At 32.0% G+C, this 26,543-nt stretch overlaps 3 protein-coding genes across 5 annotated transcripts; 1 reads left to right on the top strand and 2 right to left on the bottom strand.

The window, feature by feature from the left end:
- Positions 1 to 1,465: 1,465 nt before the first annotated feature.
- Positions 1,466 to 20,626, top strand: LOC111427268 (Protein C kinase 53E). 3 transcript variants are annotated; one of them, XM_023062311.2, is made up of 14 exons: positions 1,466 to 1,784; positions 9,318 to 9,349; positions 9,447 to 9,529; positions 11,869 to 11,980; positions 14,220 to 14,348; positions 14,680 to 14,833; positions 14,898 to 15,126; positions 15,191 to 15,319; positions 16,728 to 16,901; positions 16,982 to 17,073; positions 17,131 to 17,332; positions 17,388 to 17,576; positions 17,638 to 17,778; positions 17,837 to 20,626. In XM_023062311.2, exons 1-14 carry the CDS (start codon positions 1,609 to 1,611, stop codon positions 17,987 to 17,989), a joined length of 1,995 nt encoding a protein of 664 aa, XP_022918079.1. In that variant the 5' UTR covers positions 1,466 to 1,608; the 3' UTR covers positions 17,990 to 20,626. The 3 variants fall into 3 exon arrangements, with proteins under 3 accessions (XP_022918079.1, XP_022918078.1, XP_022918080.1); XM_023062310.2 differs by having other exon boundaries at positions 1,467 to 1,784; positions 15,188 to 15,319; XM_023062312.2 differs by lacking the exons at positions 1,466 to 1,784; positions 9,318 to 9,349; positions 9,447 to 9,529 and having other exon boundaries at positions 11,888 to 11,980; positions 14,164 to 14,348; positions 15,188 to 15,319.
- On the bottom strand, positions 20,602 to 23,088 carry LOC111427441 (carboxylic ester hydrolase-like). The gene is made up of 6 exons (XM_023062588.2): positions 22,757 to 23,088; positions 22,551 to 22,699; positions 21,662 to 22,499; positions 21,288 to 21,605; positions 21,078 to 21,210; positions 20,602 to 21,020 (listed from the first exon to the last, which is right to left on the bottom strand). The coding sequence occupies exons 1-6, from the start codon at positions 22,788 to 22,790 to the stop codon at positions 20,822 to 20,824; spliced, it is 1,671 nt and encodes a 556-aa protein (XP_022918356.2). The 5' UTR covers positions 22,791 to 23,088; the 3' UTR covers positions 20,602 to 20,821.
- A 154-nt stretch (positions 23,089 to 23,242) lies between these two features.
- Positions 23,243 to 26,174, bottom strand: LOC111427440 (carboxylic ester hydrolase-like). Its single transcript, XM_023062587.2, has 7 exons — positions 25,421 to 26,174; positions 25,247 to 25,361; positions 25,032 to 25,180; positions 24,136 to 24,979; positions 23,764 to 24,081; positions 23,574 to 23,706; positions 23,243 to 23,512 (listed from the first exon to the last, which is right to left on the bottom strand). Exons 2-7 carry the CDS (start codon positions 25,278 to 25,280, stop codon positions 23,314 to 23,316), a joined length of 1,677 nt encoding a protein of 558 aa, XP_022918355.2. The 5' UTR covers positions 25,281 to 25,361; positions 25,421 to 26,174; the 3' UTR covers positions 23,243 to 23,313.
- Between the last annotated feature and the right edge of the window lie 369 nt (positions 26,175 to 26,543).

Here is a 26,543-nt window from a genome sequence, read left to right as displayed (position 1 = left end):
TAATAAATCAGCCTGTATACAGGTGTCCCGAAACTCCTACCCATACCTGTTTTGGTAAAAATAAGAAAAAAACCATGTCTCTTAGTTAAGTGGTAATAGACATATTTTTGAAAATGTTAAAAATCATTCTTCTACATCATATCTTTAGGTACTACGGTTATAAATGTTCGCAATTTAATAGTGATTTTGTTATATGACAATGATTGACATGATTCTATAGCAGTCACAAACTAAACAACAAAAGTATTAGTTTAATTGAGTTAAGGTTGAAAGAATTTATGTCTATTAAGTTTGACACACGATTTTTAAACAAAGGAGTAGTACAACACCCTTGGCAAGTTATTTTAAAAGGACAGTCATAAATTCTTTCAACCTTAATTCATCAAATTAATTTTTTTTTTTTGCAAAACTAATGACTTTTGTTGTTTGATTTCCGATTTCTATCGTAGCATGGTTCACTAATGTAATACATTATTAAAAAAAATCACTATTAAATTGCGCACATTTCTGACCGTAGTATCTAAAGGTATGACGTACGGGAACGATTTTTCACATTTTCAAAAATATGTCTATTACCACTTAACTAAGAGACATGGAATCTTTTTCTTATTTTTACCAGAACAGGTATGAGTTAGCCTCTCACCCGGTGCCCGCTTGGCGTTGAGTTTCGGGACACCTATATACATACATAGTTTGTTAAATTAAAATAATTAATTAAAGATAAAAATTGTGAAAGCGTACTCAGGCTTTAATTAAAGAGACGATAGTTAAAGAGAATGTACGAGACGATCCGATAGAAATTCAATTAATTAAGGGATGGCTGGAAAACCGACAAAGCTTTAAGGTGAGGTTTCATAAATTGAAAGACGTGCAAAATCATACTTTACTTATTATATTACCAGGTTAATGGAATTTCAATAGAAAGTCAAAGGATAATTTAAAAATAATAAAATTTTAATGAACTTATTGATTTCTTTTTGGATTGTAAGTGTCAAAGCCCTCAACAATATAGATTTCCGTTTTGTCCCTATTTCCCATTCAACTGACTACCAAAGTTAGTACACGTGTTTCGATCGAGTTCAACTACTAGAACTTGTCACAACAGGTAACCTAAAACAATTGTATAAACAGGTAAATCACAAGGTAAGCGGAGACGACGAAGTAGATTTTATAAATGGCTACTACAGAACAACCACAATATCAACATTCAAGGGTACGCTCAACTTGTTGGAACAGCGCGACGTCGTCGTCACGACGCCTCCGCTTCCACCACCGCCTAAACTTTTCCTCCTACACCTCCATCACCTATTCCCAACCGCTGACGTCGGTTCGAAATTGTTCGGTTTTATCGAACAATATGCAGGATGCGCACACGGTGATTCGCGCAGGCGTCAGAAAGAGATGCGAAACGACGGCGACGCCGTCACCGTAGCTGCGTCCTTCTCCGTCGGTCTCGCGGCCGCCGCCGTCGCCGGCTCGCGGATTATACACCAACCCCAGTTATTGACAGTTTGAACGTCGTCGGTCGAGAACGTTTTTTATATTTTTTCGTCGCCGTCGCGAGATTTGATACGATTTTTGCAAGGAGTTGTTAGTTTTCCGAACGCGATGGCTGACGACGATGTCTTCAACGATGACAAAGAGGTCCTCACCGGAGCTTTAGCTCTGCGAGGTCGTAAAGGAGCGCTCAAGAAGCGGAACGTTTACAACGTTAAGGATCACAAGTTTATGCCAAGGTTCTTCAAACAACCCACGTTTTGCTCTCACTGTAAAGATTTTATTTGGTAAGTAAAAAATATGTTCTTTTAAATGGTAGTTTTGATTTTAAAAGAAATTTTTTAGGCAATGATGTACTTTTTTTGTGATTTTGAATGTAGGTCGATGCGCTTTGTTCTACCTGTAGCTTCACTTGTAACTTGTATTTTGATAATTTTAGACTCATCTCAAGTTTTTTTTAAATGTTATTAATATTTTCGAAAATTCTTAATATTCATGAACTTTATTGTTGAACAATTAAGTCATTCCATCAATCACGTAAATCTATCAACCATATCGAGTATGTCGTACTTGAATGTGTTGACCGAACTTGATTTGTATTTAAATTATTCTTACTTATAAAAACATAAACAACATTAAACAATAAAAAAAGTTTTTCTTCGGGAGATAATAAAAAAAAATGTAATGCATAAAAAATCTTGTTAACCTTAAATGAACTTAACACTTTAAAATGTTCCCTTGACCCATAACATACATTGAAAGAGAAGAAATGGATAGTCAACTCTACACAATACCCACAGTTATTCCGAGGTCACATTCATGGGATTCTTTTAATGTGTTTATGGGTTGTTTATAAAAATAAAAATCGCTGGATGTTTTAAAGATGAAGAAAAAATGTTTTATCTATTAGAAATAGAAATACTAATTAAAAAAAGAACGAAGGGCATAAAACACTTATGTAACTAAAAATAATGTTAACCTAATTTCCCACCGGAAAACTCTTAAAGTTCAAGAACTTGGGATTCTACGTAATGTATGTGTGCGTTTCTTGTATACATTTTCTCCTCGAAACTGTTTTAATAGAGTTGGGTATAAACAAGCAGGAAACTATTTGTTTTTCATCATCGTGGGATTCTACTCAACGAACTCAGTTCGTGCTAAGTGAATATTTTAAGAAAGAAAAATAGTTTTTTTTTAACTAAGAAAATCGTTTTTTAAGTGAATGAAATTTTTCGAATATCAAAAATTTTCTTATATATTCTGATAGTATTTATAAACAGCTGGCACACAATTACGTTTCTAGATAGTTATCAGTAAAGCATATTTTACACTTTTAGTAAACTTTTCGCTTTATTTGATATTTATAAAACATTTTCAAACATGTTTCTCGCAAATGTAAATGAACTAAATTGATTGTGAAAATCAAGAATTGATAAAAATACCGCTAAATATCCGGTGGAGAGGAAGAAAAAAATAGAAATAAAAACCGCAATACAAATTAAATACAATTTTCTTTAACGATGTAACGTGCCAGTAACTCTGTGTTGTTCTTCATTAATGAGGGCAATATGATTTTGGGCTTTAACTTTCGAGATTTAATAAGAGATGTTGTAGTTCAAACATCTCAAGTTTGGTGATAATTTCTGGGACACATTATGACATCGTTTTCCTTAATAAAGTTTGATTCAGTGTAGGTATTACCAACATAATTTAAAATTTGAATGAATTAACATGCAATTTCAGAAATGCCTAATTTAGTAATTACACTTAAATTCAATAGAGTGACTACAACGACTCTTAACTATTAGAAAATCCATTGCCATAGATAAAATTGTATATCAAATTTCATCAGCGAACCAACTCTGCTCAACTCAACCCAACCCATTCCAACCTAGTTTTTATACGCTGAAAAGAAGAAATGTTTAGCAGCGTACTGGTGATGGCAATGCTTCGGACTCCGCTAATTAAGTCATTTCCTCACTCTTTAAGAACTTGGATAACCTTCGCTGATCGCTCATTGCTCTAGATTGCCTTAGCGTAAAGTTGTTAAGTAAGTAGGTTTTCATTCTCTTCTTTCTAATACATCATTATTACTCTTCTGAGAAACTTTAAGGCCACGGTGTTTTTTTTCAAACTCATGCTTCATTTCTGCGTCCATCCTTTTCCTTTTTTGTGTATTTAAAGAGATAACCCAGCCTAATTCAATCAAACCCAACTCAACTCAATTTACCTCGATCCAACCTAACTCATTTAGTCTCTCTAATGGATAAAGTTGGGATGAATATCATATTCTCATTGCTAAGGTTAATTATTTGTGTTGATTTGATGATATGGTAAAATTTTGTATTAAAACGATTTTCGATCTTATAGTTTTGTGAAACTTGTTTTGGGCTAACTTTTGAAAGCAGCAACCTTAAATGTAATAAACTTGCTCAGCTCTTTCTCGCCGTCTTATTCAACGCAATGCGAAGAGTTGCTTAATTAATGAATTGTTAACACCGATAAAAAAATCTCATCAAGTTTTTTTTTGACCTAATTCGTTTTATTTATGTATTATAATCATTGATATTACTTGAACCGTTTAACAATGGCAATGAAGTTGAACTCTACACTCATTTTCAATAAACGCTGTAGAACTGGAAGACAGCTGGGGATAATATGGGCATTTGTACAGTTTGGTGCTGTATTGTATAGGTTATATGAGAAAAGTTGGGATAAGTTAGGATTGGTTTTGGATCAATTCGAATTCGTCGGATTCGGTTCGATTGAAGTAGATGTATTGGACAGATTCATCTTTGTTTGCAGTATTGGTGTCTAATCACTCTAAAATGTATGGTAAAAATGTTATTTATATTTTCAAGGATTGTTCTCTCAAGTCACCAATTTTGAAAAGCAAGGTGAAACTCCGAACGTAAAATGTCTTTCAGGTGCACTCATCTGAAAAGGCACTAAAGCTTACTTAATTGCCCCTAACGCCCATCTTGGGATTATTGATTAGCAGCCTTATTCGTGCAAACGTAGGCTATTCATAGATTAGTTTCCAAAATGCGTAGGTGGCTTTTTGTGATTGACCCCATTCATGTATTTCTAATGATATTCTTTCAAATATATTGTATAGGTATAACTGTCAGAAAAGCTCTTTCTTTCATTCGATTTTTTCTTCAGGTGAACTTCAGGTTATGCTGATTCCGTTCGTTTTTCCTAGCAGCTGGTAGAGTTTCTAAGGAAACCTTTCCAACGAGATTACTGAGAACTGGTTACATCATTAAAATTTGAAAACAAGAATCATTAGGGAGCATATTTAATTCATAAGTAAGCAAGTATATCGAAATAAAGTGTTTACAATAAAGTGCCGAATTTTGTGAAAATTTTAGATGAAAACCTTGCCGGTAATAAAAATGTTACAACATTGTCCGGTTAGCTCTGAAAATTGTTTATGTGGACGATCATCTCGTTGCCGAATACAAAACGAACATGGTTGCAATAAACACGTTTAATGCGTTTTAATAATGGCCGAGGTAATAAAGTCCGAAAACGTCGCCAACCGTTACAAATAAAACGACAGCGAGATGGCGTCGCGACGCTTATCGTTAAATATCGATTTTGCGGTAGACGATATATTTCTCCGTTTAATTACCATTAAAACTCACTGATGTACTTTATATTACTTTAAATACAAATTTTTTTATTTAAAAAACTTTGATGGTTTCTATGTAAAATGGATACTAGTATTAAAATAACCAGGTTGTATATGTTTTCTAGATAATTGGGATATCAAAAATATAGAATTGATGTTGATATAAAAAAGAACATTTTGATTATCCTCATAAATTATTGCCATGAACTACTTAAGTGATCTAATGATCGCGTCATGTTCATAAATTCACAACTTTGCCAGGGATGAAGCAGTAACTGTGTTGCAACATTTTGGAAGCAGACGATTCTGTATGAAATGGTCTAAAGAAAGTGATGCTAAAGTCTTCCTCTAGTCTGATGGAATAATAGATAGTGTTTTCATGTCTGATAGCAGAAGGTCGATCTGAGTTATAGGCTATCTCTTTAGCAAAGGATTTGAGAAGGAAGGTCACCTAATCTTGTTAAAAAGAATCACAGACAGTACTCCGGGTAGCATCATAGGCCCTTTATTAGTTAATTATTAGTAGTATGAAAGCAACATACAGATTTTGTCTCGTCTTTTAAGTCTTAAAGATCTTCTCTGCAGCATGACCTCATTAACCTGTCTCATTACTGCCAGTCTAATTCTATTAGCATAAATTGATACTATAATATGATCAAAACCGTACTTGCAGCAGCTTCTAATAACAGAAGTAATCCTCCTGTGTTGTGACCTATAGATAATAAAGTAAAATTTAAGCGAAATAATATAATAAATTCGGAATTTTGAAATGAAATACACATATTTTTCATTAATAATTATATTTGAATATTTTAACAATGCTTTTATTTTTTATTATAGTTGTGAAAATGTACCCATTATTGGCCGACCGTTAAAATTTTTGGCATTGGATAAAACGAGTTGTCGATAAATTTAATAATTTCATTTACATTTTACTTCTCATATAAAATTTAAATTACGAAATCATATAAATATTCTTTGTATTATATACAAATGCAATATTTTGAAACATTTAGGTTATGTTACTCAATAAAACTTTGTTTTGAATCATAAAATTATGAAGGGATAAACATTAAATCTGTCAGAAAAATAATATCCTGTCTATTTTTATCTTTTATCATCTATACTTTTAGGATTATGAAACATTAAAGCTCTACTCTCCCTGTAATTAATAATGCAAACACCGCATACATAAAATAGAGCTTTTCCTAGTGCAAAGGACGATTTGCACACAATGCATATGTTAGGCCCAATTCCAATTAGCTAAGTAGTTTAATTTTACAAATGGTGTATGCGAGTAGTAATTAGTGCAGGTTCTGTGTAAAGTTTGCCGTTGTTATTAAGGTTATATCAAGCTTAATTTTAATAATGTTTCATGAAATAATCGTTTTTTATTAAAAAAAATATGATGTTAAGATTTTAAAAAACACTTTTAGATTTATGATAGTATGTTAAGAATAGCCGATAGATTAAAAATTTATACCCTGAATGGTTACAAAAAGGAAATTCTTGGTAAAAAATTTCCATATTCTATTATCTAAGCCACGTAATAAAATACTCTTGGGGATGTGGAAGGAAATTCCCAAGGGCAAACTTTGAATACCTATTTTTTTGTATTTTATAAAGCCTCAAAAAGGTCAAGGTTTCTAAGCACGGTATCGAATCGTGTCATTCCTTATAGTGTTTGAAATGATCATAAAACCACAAAAATACATGCGCTCTTGCGGTAAAGTGCTTCGCGTTACGTTGGCCAAACGCCAGAGTCCTTTATAGGACGACCCTGTTTATAGTTTTAGGAACTCAAAAAAAAACTCGTAAATCATTACGAACCAGAAGAAACATTTTTTAAAATAGTGTTACTATTTAACGGGTTTTAACATAATCTCAGCTCCAATAAATCGGGAAAGTAGATAACCTTGTCACTTAAATAGATTTTTTTTTAATTTTAAAACCAGTTTATATTCACGTTGTTTATATGCATACTCATTATTAATTCATTTCATTAATTTATTTTAATTCATGAGAAATGATGGAGTAGTATACAAATTTTATTAGGAGTTTTTATAGTTTCTTAAACTTAAATAAATTTTAACTTTAAAGTTTCGAGTCAGTTCCTCATTTGATTTGCAAATTGTGACGAGTGTTGTAAAGATCGTTCATATGAAGGTTCTTATTTTCTTCGTTGAATGTTACGCTCGGATGCGTTACTTACGATAAAACTCACTTTACCCATCTCTCTTTCGTTCCCTCGATCTGCCATTCCAGGAAAACCCTATAACGTCATGATTTAATGCCGGTTGGCGTGTCGTTCTATTACACTTGTTGAATGTCATGCCATTTTTAGCACAACACCATTCACTTTTTTATTTTCATTTTAATAAATTCAAACTTCGCGTCGTTGGTATACATTAAATAATTTTTTATTTATTGAATAACAAATTTAAGTTTATGTAAATCAAAAAAAATTAATAAGAAAGTGAAATACAATAAAACCTCGATATAACGGATCTCGTTAGAACAAAACAAAATAAGCACAACGCCAAGTGTGGCAATGGATGTTCTGCTTGACCTATCTCCTTTGCATTTGTATATAGAGAAAGTGGTTAAAACTACCATTTACCAGGTTTTAATGGGCTGCGGAAGACACTATAAGCACTTTGTTCTATCAATGGCGTCAGATTTGACGGGATCACTACCAGTGATTAATGCTCGATACCAAATTGTTCTGCCTGAACGGCAGTTGGATCGAAAACGAAAATTCTCTGGTTCAGGCAGATATTTGCATGTTCACAGATGAATCAAAAACGCCGGAAGGGGTCGGGGCAGGAGTATACTGCCAGACACTTCGGATTAAGCAAGCTTACAGCCTGGGTACGTACTGTACTGTATTTCAGGCGGAAGTATTTACTATTGATATGGGTGCTAAAATCCTTCTTGAGAGCTGGTGAAGAACATGACAGTATGATTTTTTCAGACAGTCAAGCCGTTCTTACTTAAGAACGTTAATGACTGTAAAAGCATTTAAACACACTCAGTTGAGATAACAGAGTTTCTTTGATCTGGGTCCTAGGTCATTCTGGGGTTGATGGCAATGAAGCGGCAGATCAGCTAGCACGAGAGGGCAGCGCTAAAGCGATTGTGGGGCCAGAGCCAGCAGTTATTTATGATTTGCTATGGCCAAACATAGGATTGGACTGTGGGCTGAAAAGAGACTTCGCCTACTCTTGACCAGTTCTCCTGGAATGAGACACGCTAAGTTGTTTATCAACATCGCCACTGTCAAACTCGGGAATATTTTAGGACTTGCTCGTAGCAGCATTAAAGTTCTAATGGGTGTCTTTACTGGGCACTACCGATTAAAGACTCACCTCAACTTGTTGGACCTAGCCGACGATGTTGAATGCCGACTATGTACGGTTAGTTCTAGTTTTCATTGTTATTCAACGCCAGATTGTTCCATATTTTCATTGAAATCAAACTAGAACTAACACTAGACCTAGAACCAGAATCATGTCTCTAGTTCTAGGTTTAGTGTTAGTTCTAATTTTAATTGTTATTCAGCGCTGGATTGTTCTATATTTTTATTGAACTCAATTTAGAACTAACACTAGACCTAGAACTAGAAACATTCAGGTTAAGCCGTATGTGTTTTAAGACGGCTAAACCCGAATGTTTCTAGTTTTAGGTCTAATGTTAGTTCTAGTTCTAGTGTTAGTTCTAGTTATAATAGTTTTAGTTGCTAACTAATACAGAACGCACGGTATTTGTGTATTAATCCGTTATATCGGGATTTTACTCTACTTGAAATATTTGATAAATAATTTATGATAGAAACGAGAAAATTGATGAGGATGTTTGTGTTTGAAAATCGTTTTCGTTTTCCGTACGACGATCTCGTGCTTATAACGGTTTATTGCAATTTCAATTGAAAGTGTAAAAATAGATCGGGTTGTTTCCGGAGGATATTTCTCTTTGCTGAACCCAATGAGTAGAGTGAGTGTTAATTAACAAACGGAACGACCTCTCGAAACACAGAACTACGTAATTACGATTTTAATTTGTGTTGAGTTTAAACTGAAACAACTAGTACAATTGCTTTTATAATTCTCAATTAATATTCTATAACTGCGTTTAAAAAACTTTTTTGTTCAATAAATAATTAATCTTTTTAATCTTGTTACAGGGGATTTGGAAAACAAGGATTTCAGTGCCAAGGTAAACTTTTAGGAATAAGAACGAGTTTTAATTTGAATCTTTTCCAATAAAGTCGTTCTAATTGAAAACAATCAAAACTGATTATTTGTTTCTCCAGTATGTAGCTTCGTCGTGCATAAACGCTGTCACGAATATGTCACCTTCAAATGCCCCGGAGCGGATAAAGGCGCAGATTCCGATGTAAGTTGTATACAGCTTTGTTATGTAAAAAAAAAATCCCACGTATAACAAAAACACGCAATTTTAATTGCTTTGTTTATCTCCTCCTGTTTAATTATATATTTATTAAAATAATTGCTGTATTTGATTAATAAATCCTTTAAACTTTTTCCAACCTATCATTTATGTAGTAGTCTATTTCGAGAAAGAAAAAAGGATCATTTTAGGTTGTTGGTTTAAAAAAAACGTAAAGGGTACAAAGAGAATACTGAATCTCTGTTGGTGCTTTGAAGGTTTTACGGGTGGAACGCTTCATCTTTCCGGAAAGTCTTAAAACTTTACGATTATAGACCGTACACCTGAGACAAAAACCACTATTTTTCTCATTATTTTCATTCTCATTTTTATTATTATTATAATGGACGTTACGTGACTAGAAACTTTTCTAAAGCACAATTTTTATAATTACCTTTTTTGTATCATTTTGATGCATTCTCAGTTTTAAGCTTCTAGTGATGAAATTCATTAAGCATTGTTTAAAACAATGTAATCCTGATTATTTGATGAATACCTTTAAATAATTAATAATTATTACATCGAAATGAACGAAATTTTAATTGGATATATATAATTGAATAAAATCGATCGCTATGCAAAATACGCTTAATTAATTCAATTTGTACTGGTTAAGCCGATAAATTTTATTAAACAGATACTATTTTTGAATTTAATTCAAATATGTTTCATTGTGCGGAATGTTTCAAAACTCAAACGATAAATTTATGACCTTGATAATGAAACAAGCCAACGCGGCTATATTTAATGAAGGGGAGAGAACATTTCAGAACCAAAATTGTTTAACTTCCATCGAGGTACGTTTTCAAATTATTGACTGAATATATTAGAAAAAAACTTGCTATGTCAGTCATGTCAGTCTGAGAGATAGAACTAATTTCCTAGTATAAATAGCAACTCCATGCAAATTGGGCGTGGATGTAATATACAAAGGAATACATCTGATGATCTCTCTGTTTTAAACTACGCCGTGGCTGCTTCAGGTGGAGATTAATACGATATTGGGCAACACATAGTGCCGATCTCCGGTTAATGTTCTGAAGAAAATATGTTTCGTTTGATTATTTCTTCCCCAGCCTACTGCATAGCCTTCCCTCTGATAGCCGCAATCTGCGTCAGTGTCTCTTCCCATGTTGTTCTTGGTAACCCTATACGTCGCCTACCATGCCTCTGGCCTCTATGTACATCCGTGGTTTCCTCACCTGACCCATTCATCTTACGTGGCCAAACCAAGACAGCTGTCTAGTCCCCTCGTCTCTTTCCTACAACCCTCCGGAGGCATTTCATTTGGACCGCATTAACCCTCCTGCTGTCCTTTCTATTTGCGGTCCAGCGTTCACTGCCATAGGTAAGTATAGGCTCTATGACGTCTTTATAAACACTTGTCTTGGCCTTATTTTATCCTTTCGAAACACTTACCGATTCAGGACATAGTAAGCCTTGGTAGCCATATCCACTCTGTTCCTGATCTCTTCAGTAAGCTTGACTGTCTGGTTGATTGTCGTGTCTAGATATTGATAGTTACTGGCCTTGTTAAGAAGTTGACCATCACATTCGATGTGGATGATCTTCTGTCCACTTCTTCTTCTGTCCTCCTCACCACCATAACTTGTCTCTTCACCTTCTTCAACGTTCTGATTATGTCGAACTTAATACAATTGACTCATATTATTACAATTTTAGACACATTCCAGAACGCATCTGCTTAATAACACAGTAACTTCATTTTAAACTAAACCGAGGCATATAATCGATATCAATATTGACTCGGTGTCAAGCGATTTTTTTCATCTACACTTTTCTTTTATTTACACTTATAACCTTAATAATCTCTGTTAGCCTTAGCCTGTCAAGTTAAATATCATAAACAATTTTTTTTGTAATATAGCATCATAAAGGATTAATGTATTTGAGGTTAAACTATTTGAAATTGGGTAAATATTGTAAGTAGAGTTCGAGTTGAATCCAGAACGCTACTAATAATAATATTTATTGGCGTTAATCCCAGACCATTTACACAAGTCAGAAACAGAATTCCAAATAAATAAATAACAGTCTCCAGAGATATAATCATAACATTATCAACAATGTAATTCTGAAATGTTTAAGCGTGTTCTTTGTGGGTTGGTTTTGTTACACTTAAATTATTGTGATGTTTATGGACCATGTCTCAAGTATAAAAGATTTTCAAAATTCATATTGCCGATGTGTTTTTCAACATCTGAATAAAAAAATAATGTTATTAATAATCTTTTTTAATTATAAAAATTAATTTTATTGTTTAGGACACAAGAACTCGTCACAATTTCAAAAATCACACGTACAGCTCACCAACGTTTTGTGATCATTGCGGATCGTTATTGTACGGGGTGATTCACCAAGGGATGAAATGCACAGGTGAGTTTTTTTTTAAATGGTGTCTAAAAGATGAATCCGATTTATTAATAAAAGTAAATTCTATTACCTTGAATCATTTAAAAATAATTTAATTAAAAATTAATTAAATAAAAATATTGAGGATCGATAAAGAAGTTGATCCAAAATGTTTCCTACAGCATTTAGAGATTGTATTTTTGCATATAACGGTAAATGCCTTCGGGATGCACTTTCGGGTCGAAAGTTCCCGTGGGAACGACCGTCAACTCTACAGAATGGCCAGTTCAATTATTCACGAATTTAAAAACCCATTTCGAATAAAGGATTTTTCAATTTTTTTATAAAAAAATATAAAATGTTTTATGTATTACATTTCTTTGTAACACATTTATAACAAAAGTGAAATTTTTTGTGAATGATTTCATAAACATAGGAAAGTTATAAATTTGATAGTTGAAAATTGATCAATTAATTTGACTATGAGAGGAAAACGAATCAACTAGTTGGGTTGGTTTTGAATAATAAACGATCTCGCTGAAAATCGAAAACGGTTTTAGTCCGAGTAGGGACTTTTACGACCCGGCCATGATTACAATTTGAAATTTTAACGGTATCGTTAATTAATTACGTACGTTTACCCTTTTCTCTCTCTCTCTCTGGCTCTATCTATCTATCTCAACCCGTTTAGGGTACATACTCTACTGACCTGGTTACTATTCTTTATTGTTTGCTTTGTTACATCACATCCAATTAAAATATTAAAAACGAGAAGAACCACTTAAACCAGTTCTTTCCAACCTTTTTTTTCAACTAAAATATTTATATAACCTAAATAATTAATCAATCAGTCAGTTTTTAATAAAAAAGCATGTTTTAACATCGAAAAAAAGGTTATCTTTCCTCATCTTAAGAGCTAATGTTAAATGCATGGATATTTTTGAAATATTTTGATCAGACGATTTCGAGAAGAACTTTATAACACGCTGGCCAAGTTTGAAACTACATAATAATGATTTTAGAATCCACGGATAAGTTTTGAAAACACTCTGAAAATGTTGCCAATTTCTGACATTTTCTGACTAAGTCTGGAACTACACTGACTGAGATTGTAGTGTCCAAGAAAAATGTGGAATTATACTTATCGAACGTTTAGACAGTCTGGATTAGATTTTAACACTAAGAAGATGTATAGAAACGCATTGGCTAAGACTCTAAATTGCATGGATAGCTTTGAAACATTTTGATCAAACCTAAGACATCGAGAAGAAGTCTGGAACGCACTGGCCAGACTCCAAAATCAAGTTTGAAACTATATAGTTACGATTTTAGAATTATACTTATCATTAGACACCAAGAAAATTACTGAAATTAGCGTGCTTAAGACTCCTCAATGCAAGAAAAATGTGAAATTATATAGATTAGACTTTACAGCCCAATAAGTTGTCTAGAAATACATTGGCTGATGTTCTAAAACGCAATTAAATATTCTGATCAGAGTTAAGACTTCGAGATGATATCTGGAAATACATTGGCTAAGACTCTAAAACTTATGGATGGTCTTGAAATATTCTGATCAGATTTAAGACTTTGCGAAGATGTCTGGAATTATGTTGTAGTAATTACAGAAACAAACTGAGACTTCTAGAAGAAGGAGAATACATAGGCCATATCTCAATGTAAAAGGGTGGTACCGGATTTGAGCAACTGATTGTGATGATATTAGATAATAATGGTCGGTTTGATATTTTTAATTAAGTTTCTTTATTATTTTAGTTTATTTTACTTTACCATTTCTTTTTGTTTCATTAATGTTGTTAAGATTCTTGGGCAAATGAGTTTTAGTTGATTTCGATCGGTGGTTCTTACAAAAGAAGACCCCCCTGAGTCGACGTCATTGTCCGGTTCAGGTTTATCTGATTATACGTGCACCATTGGTTCGAATAACAATGCCTTTCAGCGCGCTTTCATGCTACACGTACCCAGTTATCGCACACTACAGACGTTCAACGTCGTCCTTTCCCCTTCGTTAACGTCATTTTCTAAACTGAAATCTGAAATTTACAATCTCAAAATCTTCATATCGAACGACAAAAAAATTATGAAAAGGAAATTTTTTTTTGATATTAAAAAAAATGAAATAAATTATTATGGTTCGATATAAAAATATTCTATTTTTTTTTCTTTTTGTTTTAACCATCTTTTAGATCCGAGTATAAAACCGTATAACTTAGCGAATAAAAATGGATCTTTTCTAATATAGCATGCGACATGAATGTGCACAAGAGGTGTCAGGAGAGCGTCCCGAATCTTTGCGGTTGCGACCACACGGAAAGGCGGGGTAGGATTCAACTGAAAATATCCTGTACCGGAAACAAACTAACTGCAGAAGGTAAGTAGTTGTAAAAGCGCAAACGGCATAAAACCAAACCAACTACAACGCAGTGTTTTTTTTGTTACCACTTCTGTGTCGAGTCGAGTTTTCACGGAAGTAAACGCAAAGTGTTTACATTTTGTTTGTACAAACTGAAAACATCAAAGAGACTAAAGTGAGTCTATTTTTGTCCGCAACATAAAATGTTTTACGTCCATTAAAGGATCTAAAAGCTAATTTTAGATCGCCTTAAATCAACATTCAGTTATTACATTACATAATGATAAACGTTTTTATTTACTTTACTTTTTACATCCAATTTAATTTTAATTATTCTCCATAAATTTAGTTATTCAAGGACGCAATTTAATTCCAATGGATCCGAATGGTTTGAGTGATCCTTACGTAAAACTGAAGCTTATCCCCGATTCGGATAACGTTAAAAAGAAATCAAAAACCATTAAAGCGTGCTTGAATCCAGTTTGGAATGAGACGCTCGTTTTGTAAGTTAAAAAATCTACTGGATTAAAAAAATAATCTTAAACCTTTCATATTTGATCTTTATAGCGATTTAAAAGCAGAAGATAAAGATCGACGTCTATTGATTGAAGTTTGGGATTGGGACAGAACCTCGCGGAATGATTTCATGGGTTCGCTTTCATTTGGAATTTCTGAAATTATTAAAGCTCCATGTAACGGTTGGTTTAAACTTCTCACTCAAGAAGAAGGAGAGTTTTATAATGTTCCAGTTCCGGAAGAAGGTGTTGATTTAGCTACATTTAAAACTCAAATGAGGGTAAACAAAATACTCCTATACATTTATGATAGGATTTATTTACTTTGATTTTTTGGAATAGAAGACTTCGATCACTAAGAAACCTTCAATAATTTCCGATAAGGATGTTCCTCATAATATGGGTAAAAAGGATGTGATTCGTGCCACGGATTTTAATTTTCTCATGGTACTTGGAAAAGGATCTTTTGGAAAAGTAATTATAAAAAATAAATATTTTAACCAATGTGTCAAAACAAAAAAGAAATCATTATTGAGTTGTAACAATTTTTATGAAATTGGGCTTTTTATTCCTTTTAAAATATCGGGCTGTATAAAGCCCTTAGAACTCAATACAACAATTTGGCCACGCTCCACAACAGTTTGTTTCGTTCTTTTAGGCATTATTAACTACTTTATTGCGTAATAAAACACCAATAAACACGCGCACATGCAGTTTTAAAATTATCCACGCTTTACGACCGCGTACTCTGGCAGAAATTGATACATTGAAATACGATTGCTCGCATAAACGCGGAAAGCTGCGGAAACTAGGTCGTGGGGATACACAATATTAAACACATCATTAAAGCATTTCCAATAACATATTTATGCCTTTAAGTAAAATAAAAGAAGTTTTCAAAGTATTTCTAAGTTTTACAACAATGTTCAGGTTTTGCCAAACATTTTCAAGCATTTCCAAAGGTATTAAAGGATTTCCTTTAATTCTCTCTAATACATTTCATTTCAGAGAAACCCAGAGTTATTAAGAATTTTCAGGGATTTGTAGCTGATTTCAGGAATTTCGAATGATTTCTGAAGAGAAATTTTATTTCAGTGATAAGAATCCACGTGGATGACAATCTTCGTCTTTCGGGTTGGTCAAAATGATCAAAAATTGTATTTGATATTATTCCAAACACGATCATGACGTTCCAAATGCCTTCAAAATGATTAAAAATTTTTGGAAATTATTTAAGACTTGTCTTAATGATTGGTTACTGGTTTGTAGCTATTTCATGTTGTTCAAAATGATTGAAGATTGTATTTAATACTATTCCAAACAGCCCTATAATGTTGAAAGTGATGAAGTGTTGCTTGGAAATTATTTAAAATTTGTCAAAATGATTGAGAACTGGTCCGTAACTATTTTAAGTTATTCAAAATTATTGCAAATTATATCTAATATTGTACCAACCAGGTTTATTGACTTATAAAAATGTTCAAAATTATTCAAAAATTGTCTAAATGATTGAGATTTGGTTCGTAGTTATTTGAGGTTGCTCAACATGATTCAAAACTGTATCTAATATTATTCCATGAAGGTTTATAAAGAAAACACATTTTTCAATACCGTCTCTGGCCTTCCTCGTAATTGTCATCAATCATTTATGAAGATAAAACATATAATATCGTTTTTAGATTTCCCTAACACTTTCTAAGATCAACATCGTCACTGATATTTCTAATTAATGTCTCAAAGTTGAATGTTGTCGAGCACGTGGCGTTTATTGTGTTAATAATAATGTTATAGTCTGTAACTTGTAAGATTGTAACTTTTTGACACACCAGTTGAATCAACCAAGATTGATTAGAATTAAAGAATGATTACGTTAATTTTCTAGGTGATGTTGGCTGAACGTAAAGGAACGGATGAACTTTACGCTATAAAAATCCTTAAGAAAGACATAATCATTCAAGATGACGACGTAGAGTGTACGATGGTTGAAAAACGGGTTTTAGCTTTGTCGAATAAACCTCCATTCCTAGTACAATTACATTCCTGCTTTCAAACTATGGTAAAGAGTTTTTTTACAATAAAATTATTATTTTACAGTTTAGGTGTAAAAACAAATTAATTTAATTTTTCGTTTTACAGGATAGATTATATTTTGTAATGGAATACGTTAATGGTGGTGATTTGATGTTTCAAATTCAACAATGTGGAAAATTTAAAGAACCTGTTGCTGTGTATATAAAAATAAAATCAAAAAAATTAATAGTACACTTACATAAAATTATTTTTAGATTTTATTCTTCTGAAATCGCTATCGGTTTATTCTTCCTGCATTCACGAGGGATTGTTTATCGAGATTTAAAGTTGGATAACGTTCTTTTAGATCAGGATGGTCACATTAAAATCGCCGACTTTGGAATGTGTAAAGAAGGAATAATGGGTGACAAAACTACAAAAACTTTTTGTGGGACTCCAGATTATATCGCCCCAGAAGTAAAAAAAATCAATATAATGAAATATATCGATTTTTCAAATTTATTTTTTAAAGATCATTTTGTATCAACCGTATGGAAAATCAGTTGATTGGTGGGCTTATGGTGTTCTTTTATATGAAATGTTAGTTGGTCAACCTCCATTTGATGGTGAAGATGAAGAAGAACTTTTTGCAGCAATTACAGATCACAATGTTAGTTATCCTAAAAGTTTATCAAAAGAAGCTAAGGATGTGTGCAAAGGGGTAAAGCTAATAATTTTTTTTAAATGGTTACATTTTTAATTTTTAAATCATCAAAATCTAGTTGTTGACCAAAAATCCTAATAAAAGATTGGGTTGTGGATCTCATGGCGAAGAAGATATAAGAGGGCATGCATTTTTCAGAAGGATCGATTGGGAGAAGATTGAAAATCGCGAAATCCAACCTCCATTTAAACCAAAAATTGTAAATATTATTTATTATTAAGTGTATGTCTCTTGATTTACTTATTTATTTGTTGTAGAAACATCGTAAAGATGTTAGTAACTTCGATAAACAATTCACATCTGAAAAAACCGATCTTACACCAACAGATAAATTGTTTATGATGAACTTGGATCAAACGGAATTCATGGGATTCTCATTCCTCAATCCAGAGTTTGTTCAACACGTTTAAACTCAATTTCCATTTTTTTAAATAAAGTTTAATATACTCAAAGAAAATAATATATAGTAATTTTCAATTAGGGTTAAATGAATGTAAATACAGTAAAATTTCGATAGAACGGATTAAGACAGGGAAGGAAGTGTCCGTTATGTGAAATATAATATTTGATAATAGCTATCAACACCGGTGCGTTCTGTATTAGTTAGTTCTGCTTTTAGCTCAATAAACATTTACAAAAATCTAGCGCTAAATAACAACTAAAACTGGAGCTAGTAACACCAGACCTGCAATTAGTAACTTGCTTGAAGCAGTTGCAATTGAATTAGATCTAGTGTTAGTTCTACTTTTAGTGCAATAAAAATGTTTAAGAATGTAGCGCTGAATAACACTTAAAACTAGAACTACCATTAGACCTAGAACTAGAATCATTTGGGTTTAGCCATACGTCTCTAAAGACGGCTAAACCCGAATGATTCTAGTTCTAGGTCTACTGTTAATTCTAGTTATATACTAGCAAAGGTAACTATGTAGAATTAACACTATGCCTAGAACTAGAATCATTTGGGTTTAGCCACACGTCTCTAAAGACGGCTAAACCCGAATGATTCTAGTTCTAGGTCTACTGTTAATTCTAGTTATATACTAGCAAAGGTAACTATGTAGAATTAACACTATGCCTAGAACTAGAATCATTTGGGTTTAGCCACACGTCTCTAAAGACGGCTAAACCCGAATGATTCTAGTTCTTGGTCTAGTGTTAGTTCTAGTTTTAAACTAGCACTGTTACTATGTAGAATTAACACTATATCTAGAACTAGAATCATTTGGGTTTAGCCACACGTCTGTAAAGACGGCTAAACCCGAATGATTCTAGTTCTAGGTCAATGAAAGAAACTACAATCTTTGATTTATACATCGTACAGACAATTCAGCGAATACCCCGAGTTTATCTATGAACATGGAATAGAGCAACCTGGGAATAACCTGAGTCATTCATAATTCTATCTATGGGCACTAACATTTATATTTAAATATACTGATGTATTAACTAGATAATATTGATAATATGACTTAAAGAAATTTTGTCCGTTCTAAGGAGGTTCGTTATGTTGAAGTTTGACTGTAATTATAATTTGATCCTAATTAATGGAAGACTCTCGTTAAATAAGCTCGTTCAAAAATGAAATATACTCTTCGTTTGATATCAATAATTAAATTTAATAATAACACAAGTTTACACAGTGTTTTGGATGAGAAAAGATAAAACGTATTTTTTTATTTTCAAGGATAAAATTATTCAAATACTCTTTATTTTTTCGTATCCAAAAATAACCGATTAACCGATGCGAAACCTGTGTAATTTAATGTATAATATTCCTTCACTTGTACTTTTAGGTAAAAATACTATAAAAACAAATAAGAAAAATAAGTATTATTATTATTATTGCGTAGAAGAAAAACGTCTTTTTCTACTACAATTTCTCAAAATTCTTTGCTGCATTTTTACGCGGCGTAATAACTCATTGTATAGATAAATTTTTAATTGTTATAAAACTAAGAAATAAAAAAGCTTTTTGTGATGTCAATCTACCCACTCTCTCTCGATTAATACTCTTGAGAAAAAAAAGTAATTTTTTTCTTCTGCATAGAAAAGAATAAAAGAATCTCAACCGTAATTGTATTAAATATATATAGTCTATATAAAGCAGGAAATATGTTATAATTGTATCATAAATTAAACTACAATGTATTTCTTCTATTTATATTCATAGTAATAACGTAGATAAATAACTCAAAAAATGTAAACATTTTTTGGGCAAAAAAAGACTTGTTTTATTCTTTTTATTGGAAACAAAATAACCGGAAATTGAATTAACTACTTTAAGAGCATAGACAATCTTTAGGCAATTCGATAAATTGCCAACAAAACAATTCGTCTCCTAGATTTTGATTCATCACGCAGGTTTTTGAATTTTTCATACATTTTTCATCAATAATATTAATTAATTGGTTTCTTTTTAAACGGCGACAATCACAAGAAAAGCCAAATAAAAATCCATAAAACAAATAATAAAAACAAATTTAGTATGAAAACAAATCTAGGAGACATAAATCGCACTTATTCGATTAAAAAAATATTCATAAATTAAACATATCAATACATAAATAACACATATTTAGTGTTTCTTTTTGTGAAGCAACAAATTACAATTGTTTGGGCCAAAAAAATAATCAGGAATTTTTGAGAACCTAATTGAATAAATAAGTGCGATTTATTAATAAAATGAAGGTAAAAAGAAATTTTGATGAAAATGATGATTTTATAGAGTCGATGTGTTTAGGAAATTTTAAATAGTTTTTAATGATAGTGCAAACCTTATCCACATAAAATTTCACATCTTCCATGTATACCTAAATTAGTATCCGGATCGCATATTATGAAATTACGTAATAGTCAAGTTTTGTCTTAACAAAAAAAAGTGAGTAATAATAACAAAATAAACGTTTATATTCGTTCGATAAATTTAATAATTATATAGATTCGACTCTCGTTAAAAAAAACTGTTTTTAAACAATTCCAATTTGTGCTGATCGATTTGCCAATCACTTAAAGAAAAGTGTCGATAATAAATGTTTTTATTTAGACTTATAGTTTATTTTAATATAACCACAATAAAGTTAGCAATATAACATTGAAAATATTACTAGCTGTAGGAGCTACATTCACAAGGATTTCCTCATTTAGGATTATGATGAACATTTTTATTCAAAAATATTACAAAATACGTGATTGAAATATATATCTTTTAATTACAACTTATAATAGAATTTCAAGTCAAATTATTTTATTTCGATTCCTGCCGCTGTAAAATGATAAAGATTTTCCTCCTCTTTGATTCCCAACGATTTCCAAAATTCGTAAGCTCCCAAACGTTTCGTAGATTTCATTTGAATATCTTCAGGATTTTTAATAAATAAATATTTTAAATTTCCTTCCTTGGCAACTGGGTTCCATTCAACACCATTAGAAGTTGGTTTACTACAAGAAATTTATGACATAAATGTTTAAAATGTATAGCATTTTTTTTAAACAAACCCGGTTTTAGCAAAAGAGACCAAAAAGTCTAGCATAATATCTTTCATTTTTTCTTCTTCGGGAGTTAATCTTGCACCCATCAACATTTCAAAATCATAAAAGAATTTTGCGTCATATCCATGTCCAACACCCTCTAAAAAAATAATTATATAGTACAGTATATCAATTTATTATTTTAATAAAGATTAAATTTATTAATTAATTTCTTACCCACTTCTGCGTTGTATAGTGTCTTCATAGGATTATCAGCTCCAGGATAACCAAACATTAAAAAGTAAACGTCTGAATTTGAAATATTTGCTTGCATTTTGGCTGATTTTTCAGCTCCCATGTGAAATAGACGTTGATTACAAACCTTTAGGAACGATTTAAAATTAGATTTAGTGATGTTTTCTCCTTTAAAATAAAAATCTTTGATTTTTTCGGAAATTTCCACCCAATCTTCTTCCGGAGCATGGTAAAATTCCAACATGTATGGTGCTAATTTGTTCCAATCTCTATCAATTTCGTCTAAATTATTATAATACACTACAAAAAATTTTTTTACAATATTGTTTTATTAAGATTTCAATTTTTTTGTTTACTTGCTGCTGGTAACATTCCTTCATCTGTAGTTTGAGAAATAATAAAAGGTCGATCCAAAACATGCCCGCTTTTAAGTTGCACGTAAGGTGGAGTTATCAAAAAAGGGTCTTGATTATTCGTACTCATTAATTCAGAATTTGGCGCAAAAGGTGCTAAAGGCAACAACGGCTTCAAATAAATCCCTTTTACACTTTCGGCAATTTGTATAGCAGTTCTTTGCCTCATGCATCTCAAAGTCACTTTTATATTTTCATCTTTACATCCAACGTCATTAATTAATTTCTTTGCGTTTGGCCAAGAACTCATTCTTACCGCCCAAGGATTTAAAGCGGCCCCACTTTGCGCCCACCCTTTATGGAATAAAACCTCTTCAGTATCCCAATTAAAATAATGTAAATGAACGCTAGCTCCACCAGCAGATAAACCAATAATTGTAACTGAATCTTTGTTCCCGCCAAAATGTTCTATGTTTGCTTGAACCCATCTTAAAGCTTGGATTTGATCCTTCATTCCGTAATTACCATGAAAAACGTCGTCTTCGGTTGCTAAGAAGCCAAATGGGCCGAGACGATAATTAAAATTAACTAAAATTACATCGCGGTCCATGATTTTTGATGGACCCGCGAAACTGTGACCGCTTCCCATCATGAAAGCACCCCCATGAATGTGGACGATAACATCCAATTTGTCTTCGCGATTAATTTTTTCTTTTGGAACATAAACGTTGATGTAAAGACAATCTTCTGTTCCAAATACTTTATCTCCTGCTAATTGTATGCATGTATATACTTGATTTGCTGGTAAAGTTCCGTTCCATTTTTGTGCAGGTTGTGGGGACTAAAATATAATGAATAAAATAAAAAAATTTTAGATTATAAATTAAATTACCCTAAATCTGTATTTTTGTATAGGAGGTGTAGCAAAAGGAATTCCTTCAAACGAAGCATATTTACGTCCGTTATAAGAAGTTTTGTAAAAACCCTCCACTAAACCATCTTCAAGTTGAAGAATAAGATCTTTTTCTGCACCGGTTGAAGCTAAATTTATTAAACAAAATTATTTATTAATTAAAAATTTTTGTTAGAGAAACTTACCAAAAATTAGTGCGAAAAGTACGAAATAGAACATGTTGTTTATCAATTTAAACAACGTTTCGTGTTCAACTAAAACCACTCGAGTGGTCTTGACGTGTAAAAAATTCTATCGTTAAAGCGATTATAATTTGAAATGATAACCTCGACGAGATGATGATAAAAAAAGTGTTTTTGGGTAAGTTGTGTAACCGGATAAATTGATAAATACTCGTAAATGCCTAATGAGAAAAGTACTGAACTAATTGGGTTGTATTGTTGCTAGAAAATCGCTTCCGGTGATTCATGAGTTTCAAAAAAGGAATTAAATGTGCTAAAACCAAATTTGGTTCGAATCAATAAAGCGAAGAATCATAATAATATGGGCTTTCTCAGGATAATTGAAGTTTTAAAAGAAAATTAAGCTCACCCAACAATGTAAAACTGTAAAGCTTGATAATTATACTGGTATTAAGAATAATAATAACCTTCATAAAGAACCTGGAATATCATTTTTCATTTGTAAAAATAAAATAAACAAAATGAGAAAAATTTACAATAAAATAAAACTTCATTTTAAATCATTTTATTTCGATTCCTGCCGAAGTAAAATGATACAGGTTGTCCTCTTCTTTAATTCCCAACGATTTCCAAAATTCGTAAGCTCCCAAACGTTTTGTAGATTTCATTTGGATATCATCCGGACTCTTAATAAATAAATATTTTAAATTTCCTTCTTTAGGAATTGGATTCCATTTAATATCAGCAGAAGTTGGTTTGCTAAAAGATATTTATAATGTTAAAGTTTTGAATTTGAAGTATATTTTTAAACACAACAAACCCTGTTTTAGCAAAAGAAACCAAAAAATCTAACAAAATATCTTTCATTTTTTCTTCTTCCGGAGATAATGTTGCATCTTCCAGTATTTCCATATCATAGAAATATTTTCCGTCTTCTCCATGCCCCACAGCCTCTAAAAAATTAATAAAAAACAAATAAACTTAAATAAATATATTAGGTAGCTTCTTACCTATATCAGCGTTATAAAATGTCTTTATTAGATTTCCAGCTCCGAGATAACCAAACATCAAAAAGTAAACGTTAGAATTAGAAATGTTGGCTTGCATCTTTGCTGATTTTTCAGCTCCCATATGAAATAGACGTTGGGTACAAACCTTTAGAAACGATTCAAAGTTAGATTTAGTGATATTTTCTCCTTTAAAATAAAATTCTTTGATTTTTTCGGAAATTTCCACCCAATCTTCTTCTGGAGCATGGTAAAATTCCAATATGTATGGTGCTAATTTATTCCAATCTCTATCAATTTCTTCTAAATTGTTATGATACACTAAAAAATTTCGTTAACAATATGCTTTGTTATGATTTCAATTTTATGAATTACGTGCTGATGGAATTATTCCCTCATCCGTAACTTGAGAAATAATTAAAGGTCGATCCAAAACATGACCACTTTTAAGTTGCACAAAAGGTGGAGTTATCAAAAAAGGATCTTGATTATTCGTACTCATTAATTCAGAATTTGGTGCAAAAGGTGCTAAAGGCAACAATGGTTTCAAATAAAGCCCATTTACACTTTCAGCGATTTGTAAAGCGCTTCTTTGTCTCATACACCTCAAAGTCACTTTAATATTTTCATCTTTACACCCAACATCGTTAATTAATTTCTTTGCGTTTGGCCAAGAACTCATTCTTACCGCCCAAGGATTTAAAGCGGCCCCACTTTGAGCCCACCCTCTATGAAATAAAACTTCCTCAGTGTCCCAATTGAAATAATGTAAATGTACACTAGCTCCACCAGCAGATGCACCAATAATTGTAACTGAATCTTTATTTCCGCCGAAATGTTCTATGTTTGCTTGAACCCATTTTAAAGCTAAGATTTGGTCTTTCATACCGTAATTACCGTGAAAAACGTCATCTTCGGTGGCTAAAAATCCAAATGGACCAAGACGATAATTAAAATTAACAAAGATTACATCACGGTCCATAATTTTGGATGGACCTGAGTTACTGTGGCCATTTCCAAACATAAAAGCACCTCCATGAATGTGAACGATAACATCTAATTTATCTTCACGATTAATTTTTTCTTTTGGAACATAAACGTTGATGTAAAGACAATCTTCAGTACCAAGTACTTTTTCTCCAGCTAGATCTAGTTGTAGGCATGTATAAAGTTGATTTGCTAATAAAGTTCCGTTCCATTTTTGTGCAGGTTGTGGGGACTAAAATATAATGACAATAAATAAAAAATTTTAAGTTTTTAGATTAAATTACCCTAAATCGATATTTTTGTATAGGAGGTGTCGCAAAAGGAATTCCTTCAAACGATGCGAATTTACGTCCGTGATAAGAAGTTTTATAAAACCCCTCAACTAAACCATCTTCTAGTTGTAGAATAAGATCTTTTTCGGCGCCAGTTGATGCTTTAAACATGGAAAGTTACAAACATTGGTGTATTTATATTTTATTGTTAGTTATAAGAATCTTACCAAAAATAATTACGAAAAGTATAATACGGAACATGTTACTTTTTGATTTAAACGACGCAACGTGGTGATTCCAACTAAACAAATCCAGCTTCAAAACGATAACCTAGATATGATACTAAAAAAGATACGGTTTTTTAAGTGAGTTGACTAAGCGATTAATTTATAAACACCTACTTGTAAACTCATGATAAAAAAAGTATTGAAATAATTAGGCGTTGCTTGAAAATTTATCTGTTATCAAATAGATATACCGGGAATTTTATACAGGGTGATTTATAACATACGGAGCAGACTGAAAGAGTAAGTACTAGAGGTAAAACTGAAGAGATTTTCTTAATAATGTTTTGTTAAAAACTTAATAGTTACATAGATATCGCATGTTAATTTTTTAAACAATTTAATGTCCATTTTTGAGAACCACTGTTCAGTAAAAACAATTAAAATACTTATCAACGCCATCATCATTTTTGAAGGAGCTGTAAAACAAGACAATTTATTATTTCAGTAGTTTTGTTATTTTAGATAATAGGTAATTTGTTAAAAGAAATAATAGATGTTAATAAGCGGGAACCAGTCCTTGCACCTTTTGTAAATGGTAGGGGTATAAGCCATTACTTTGCAATGTACGCCAAACAATGTTCTGGGAAACTTCGAGTTGGTGAGAAATTTGACGAGTATTAGTACTTGCATCTGCATCAACAATTTCTACAACTTCTCCTTCTACATTCACTCTATATCTATTTGATCTACCGCCACCAAGACCTTTCTTAGGTTGCCTCTCTAACCGAAGAAAAGTGTTTTCTGAAGGCATCCTGCCATTGTACTTTTTGATTTGTAATAGTTCTAATTTTGACGTTAAATGACATTGTTTATTAACTGTTAAATGACATGTCCGCTGCTAAGTAACCAAGTTAACTGGATTGGCAGTAATAAAAACATGGTATCAGCGGTTCTCAACAAAAAAAACACTAGTTTTAGAGCGTTTTAACACATTTTTAAATAGAAGTAACTGCTATATTACAAAGATTTTATTATTTTTGTTAATTATGCATTGTTTAAGTAACCCCAAACTATTCGCAGTTTGAATTTAAACGTAATGTAATACTGTATATGGTAAGAAAAGCTCGGCCATTAATTCAACTTTAACGTTCTATATCTTTGTGATTATTAAGTTGTGATAAAAACATTATTAAGAAAATATTTTTAATTTGGCCCCTAGTACCTACCCTTTTAGTCTGCTCCGTATGTTATAAATCATCCTGTATAACTCGCAATATATGAATGCAGTTACCATAGT

The sequence above is a fragment of the Onthophagus taurus genome, chromosome 2 (assembly GCF_036711975.1).
Source record: "Onthophagus taurus isolate NC chromosome 2, IU_Otau_3.0, whole genome shotgun sequence".
In the NCBI taxonomy this organism is placed as follows: Eukaryota; Metazoa; Arthropoda; class Insecta; order Coleoptera; family Scarabaeidae; genus Onthophagus; species Onthophagus taurus.
This window is presented reverse-complemented; position numbering and strand designations above follow the sequence as displayed.

Coding starts and splice junctions, on each gene's coding strand:
- LOC111427268 (XM_023062310.2), top strand. CDS start 1,609: ATGGCTGACGACGATGTCTTCAACGATGACAAAGAGGTCCTCACCGGA. Junction 9,530..11,868: donor ATAAAGGCGCAGATTCCGAT/GTAAGTTGTATA, acceptor TTTATTGTTTAG/GACACAAGAACTCGTCACAA. Junction 14,349..14,679: donor AAACAAACTAACTGCAGAAG/GTAAGTAGTTGT, acceptor CCATAAATTTAG/TTATTCAAGGACGCAATTTA.
- LOC111427441 (XM_023062588.2), bottom strand. CDS start 22,790: ATGTTCTATTTCGTACTTTTCGCACTAATTTTTG. Junction 21,211..21,287: donor ACTATACAACGCAGAAGTGG/GTAAGAAATTAA, acceptor TTATTTTTTTAG/AGGGTGTTGGACATGGATAT. Junction 21,021..21,077: donor GTCTCTTTTGCTAAAACCGG/GTTTGTTTAAAA, acceptor AATTTCTTGTAG/TAAACCAACTTCTAATGGTG.
- LOC111427440 (XM_023062587.2), bottom strand. CDS start 25,280: ATGTTCCGTATTATACTTTTCGTAATTATTTTTG. Junction 24,980..25,031: donor TACAAAAATATCGATTTAGG/GTAATTTAATCT, acceptor ATTATATTTTAG/TCCCCACAACCTGCACAAAA. Junction 24,082..24,135: donor GGGAATAATTCCATCAGCAC/GTAATTCATAAA, acceptor GAAATTTTTTAG/TGTATCATAACAATTTAGAA.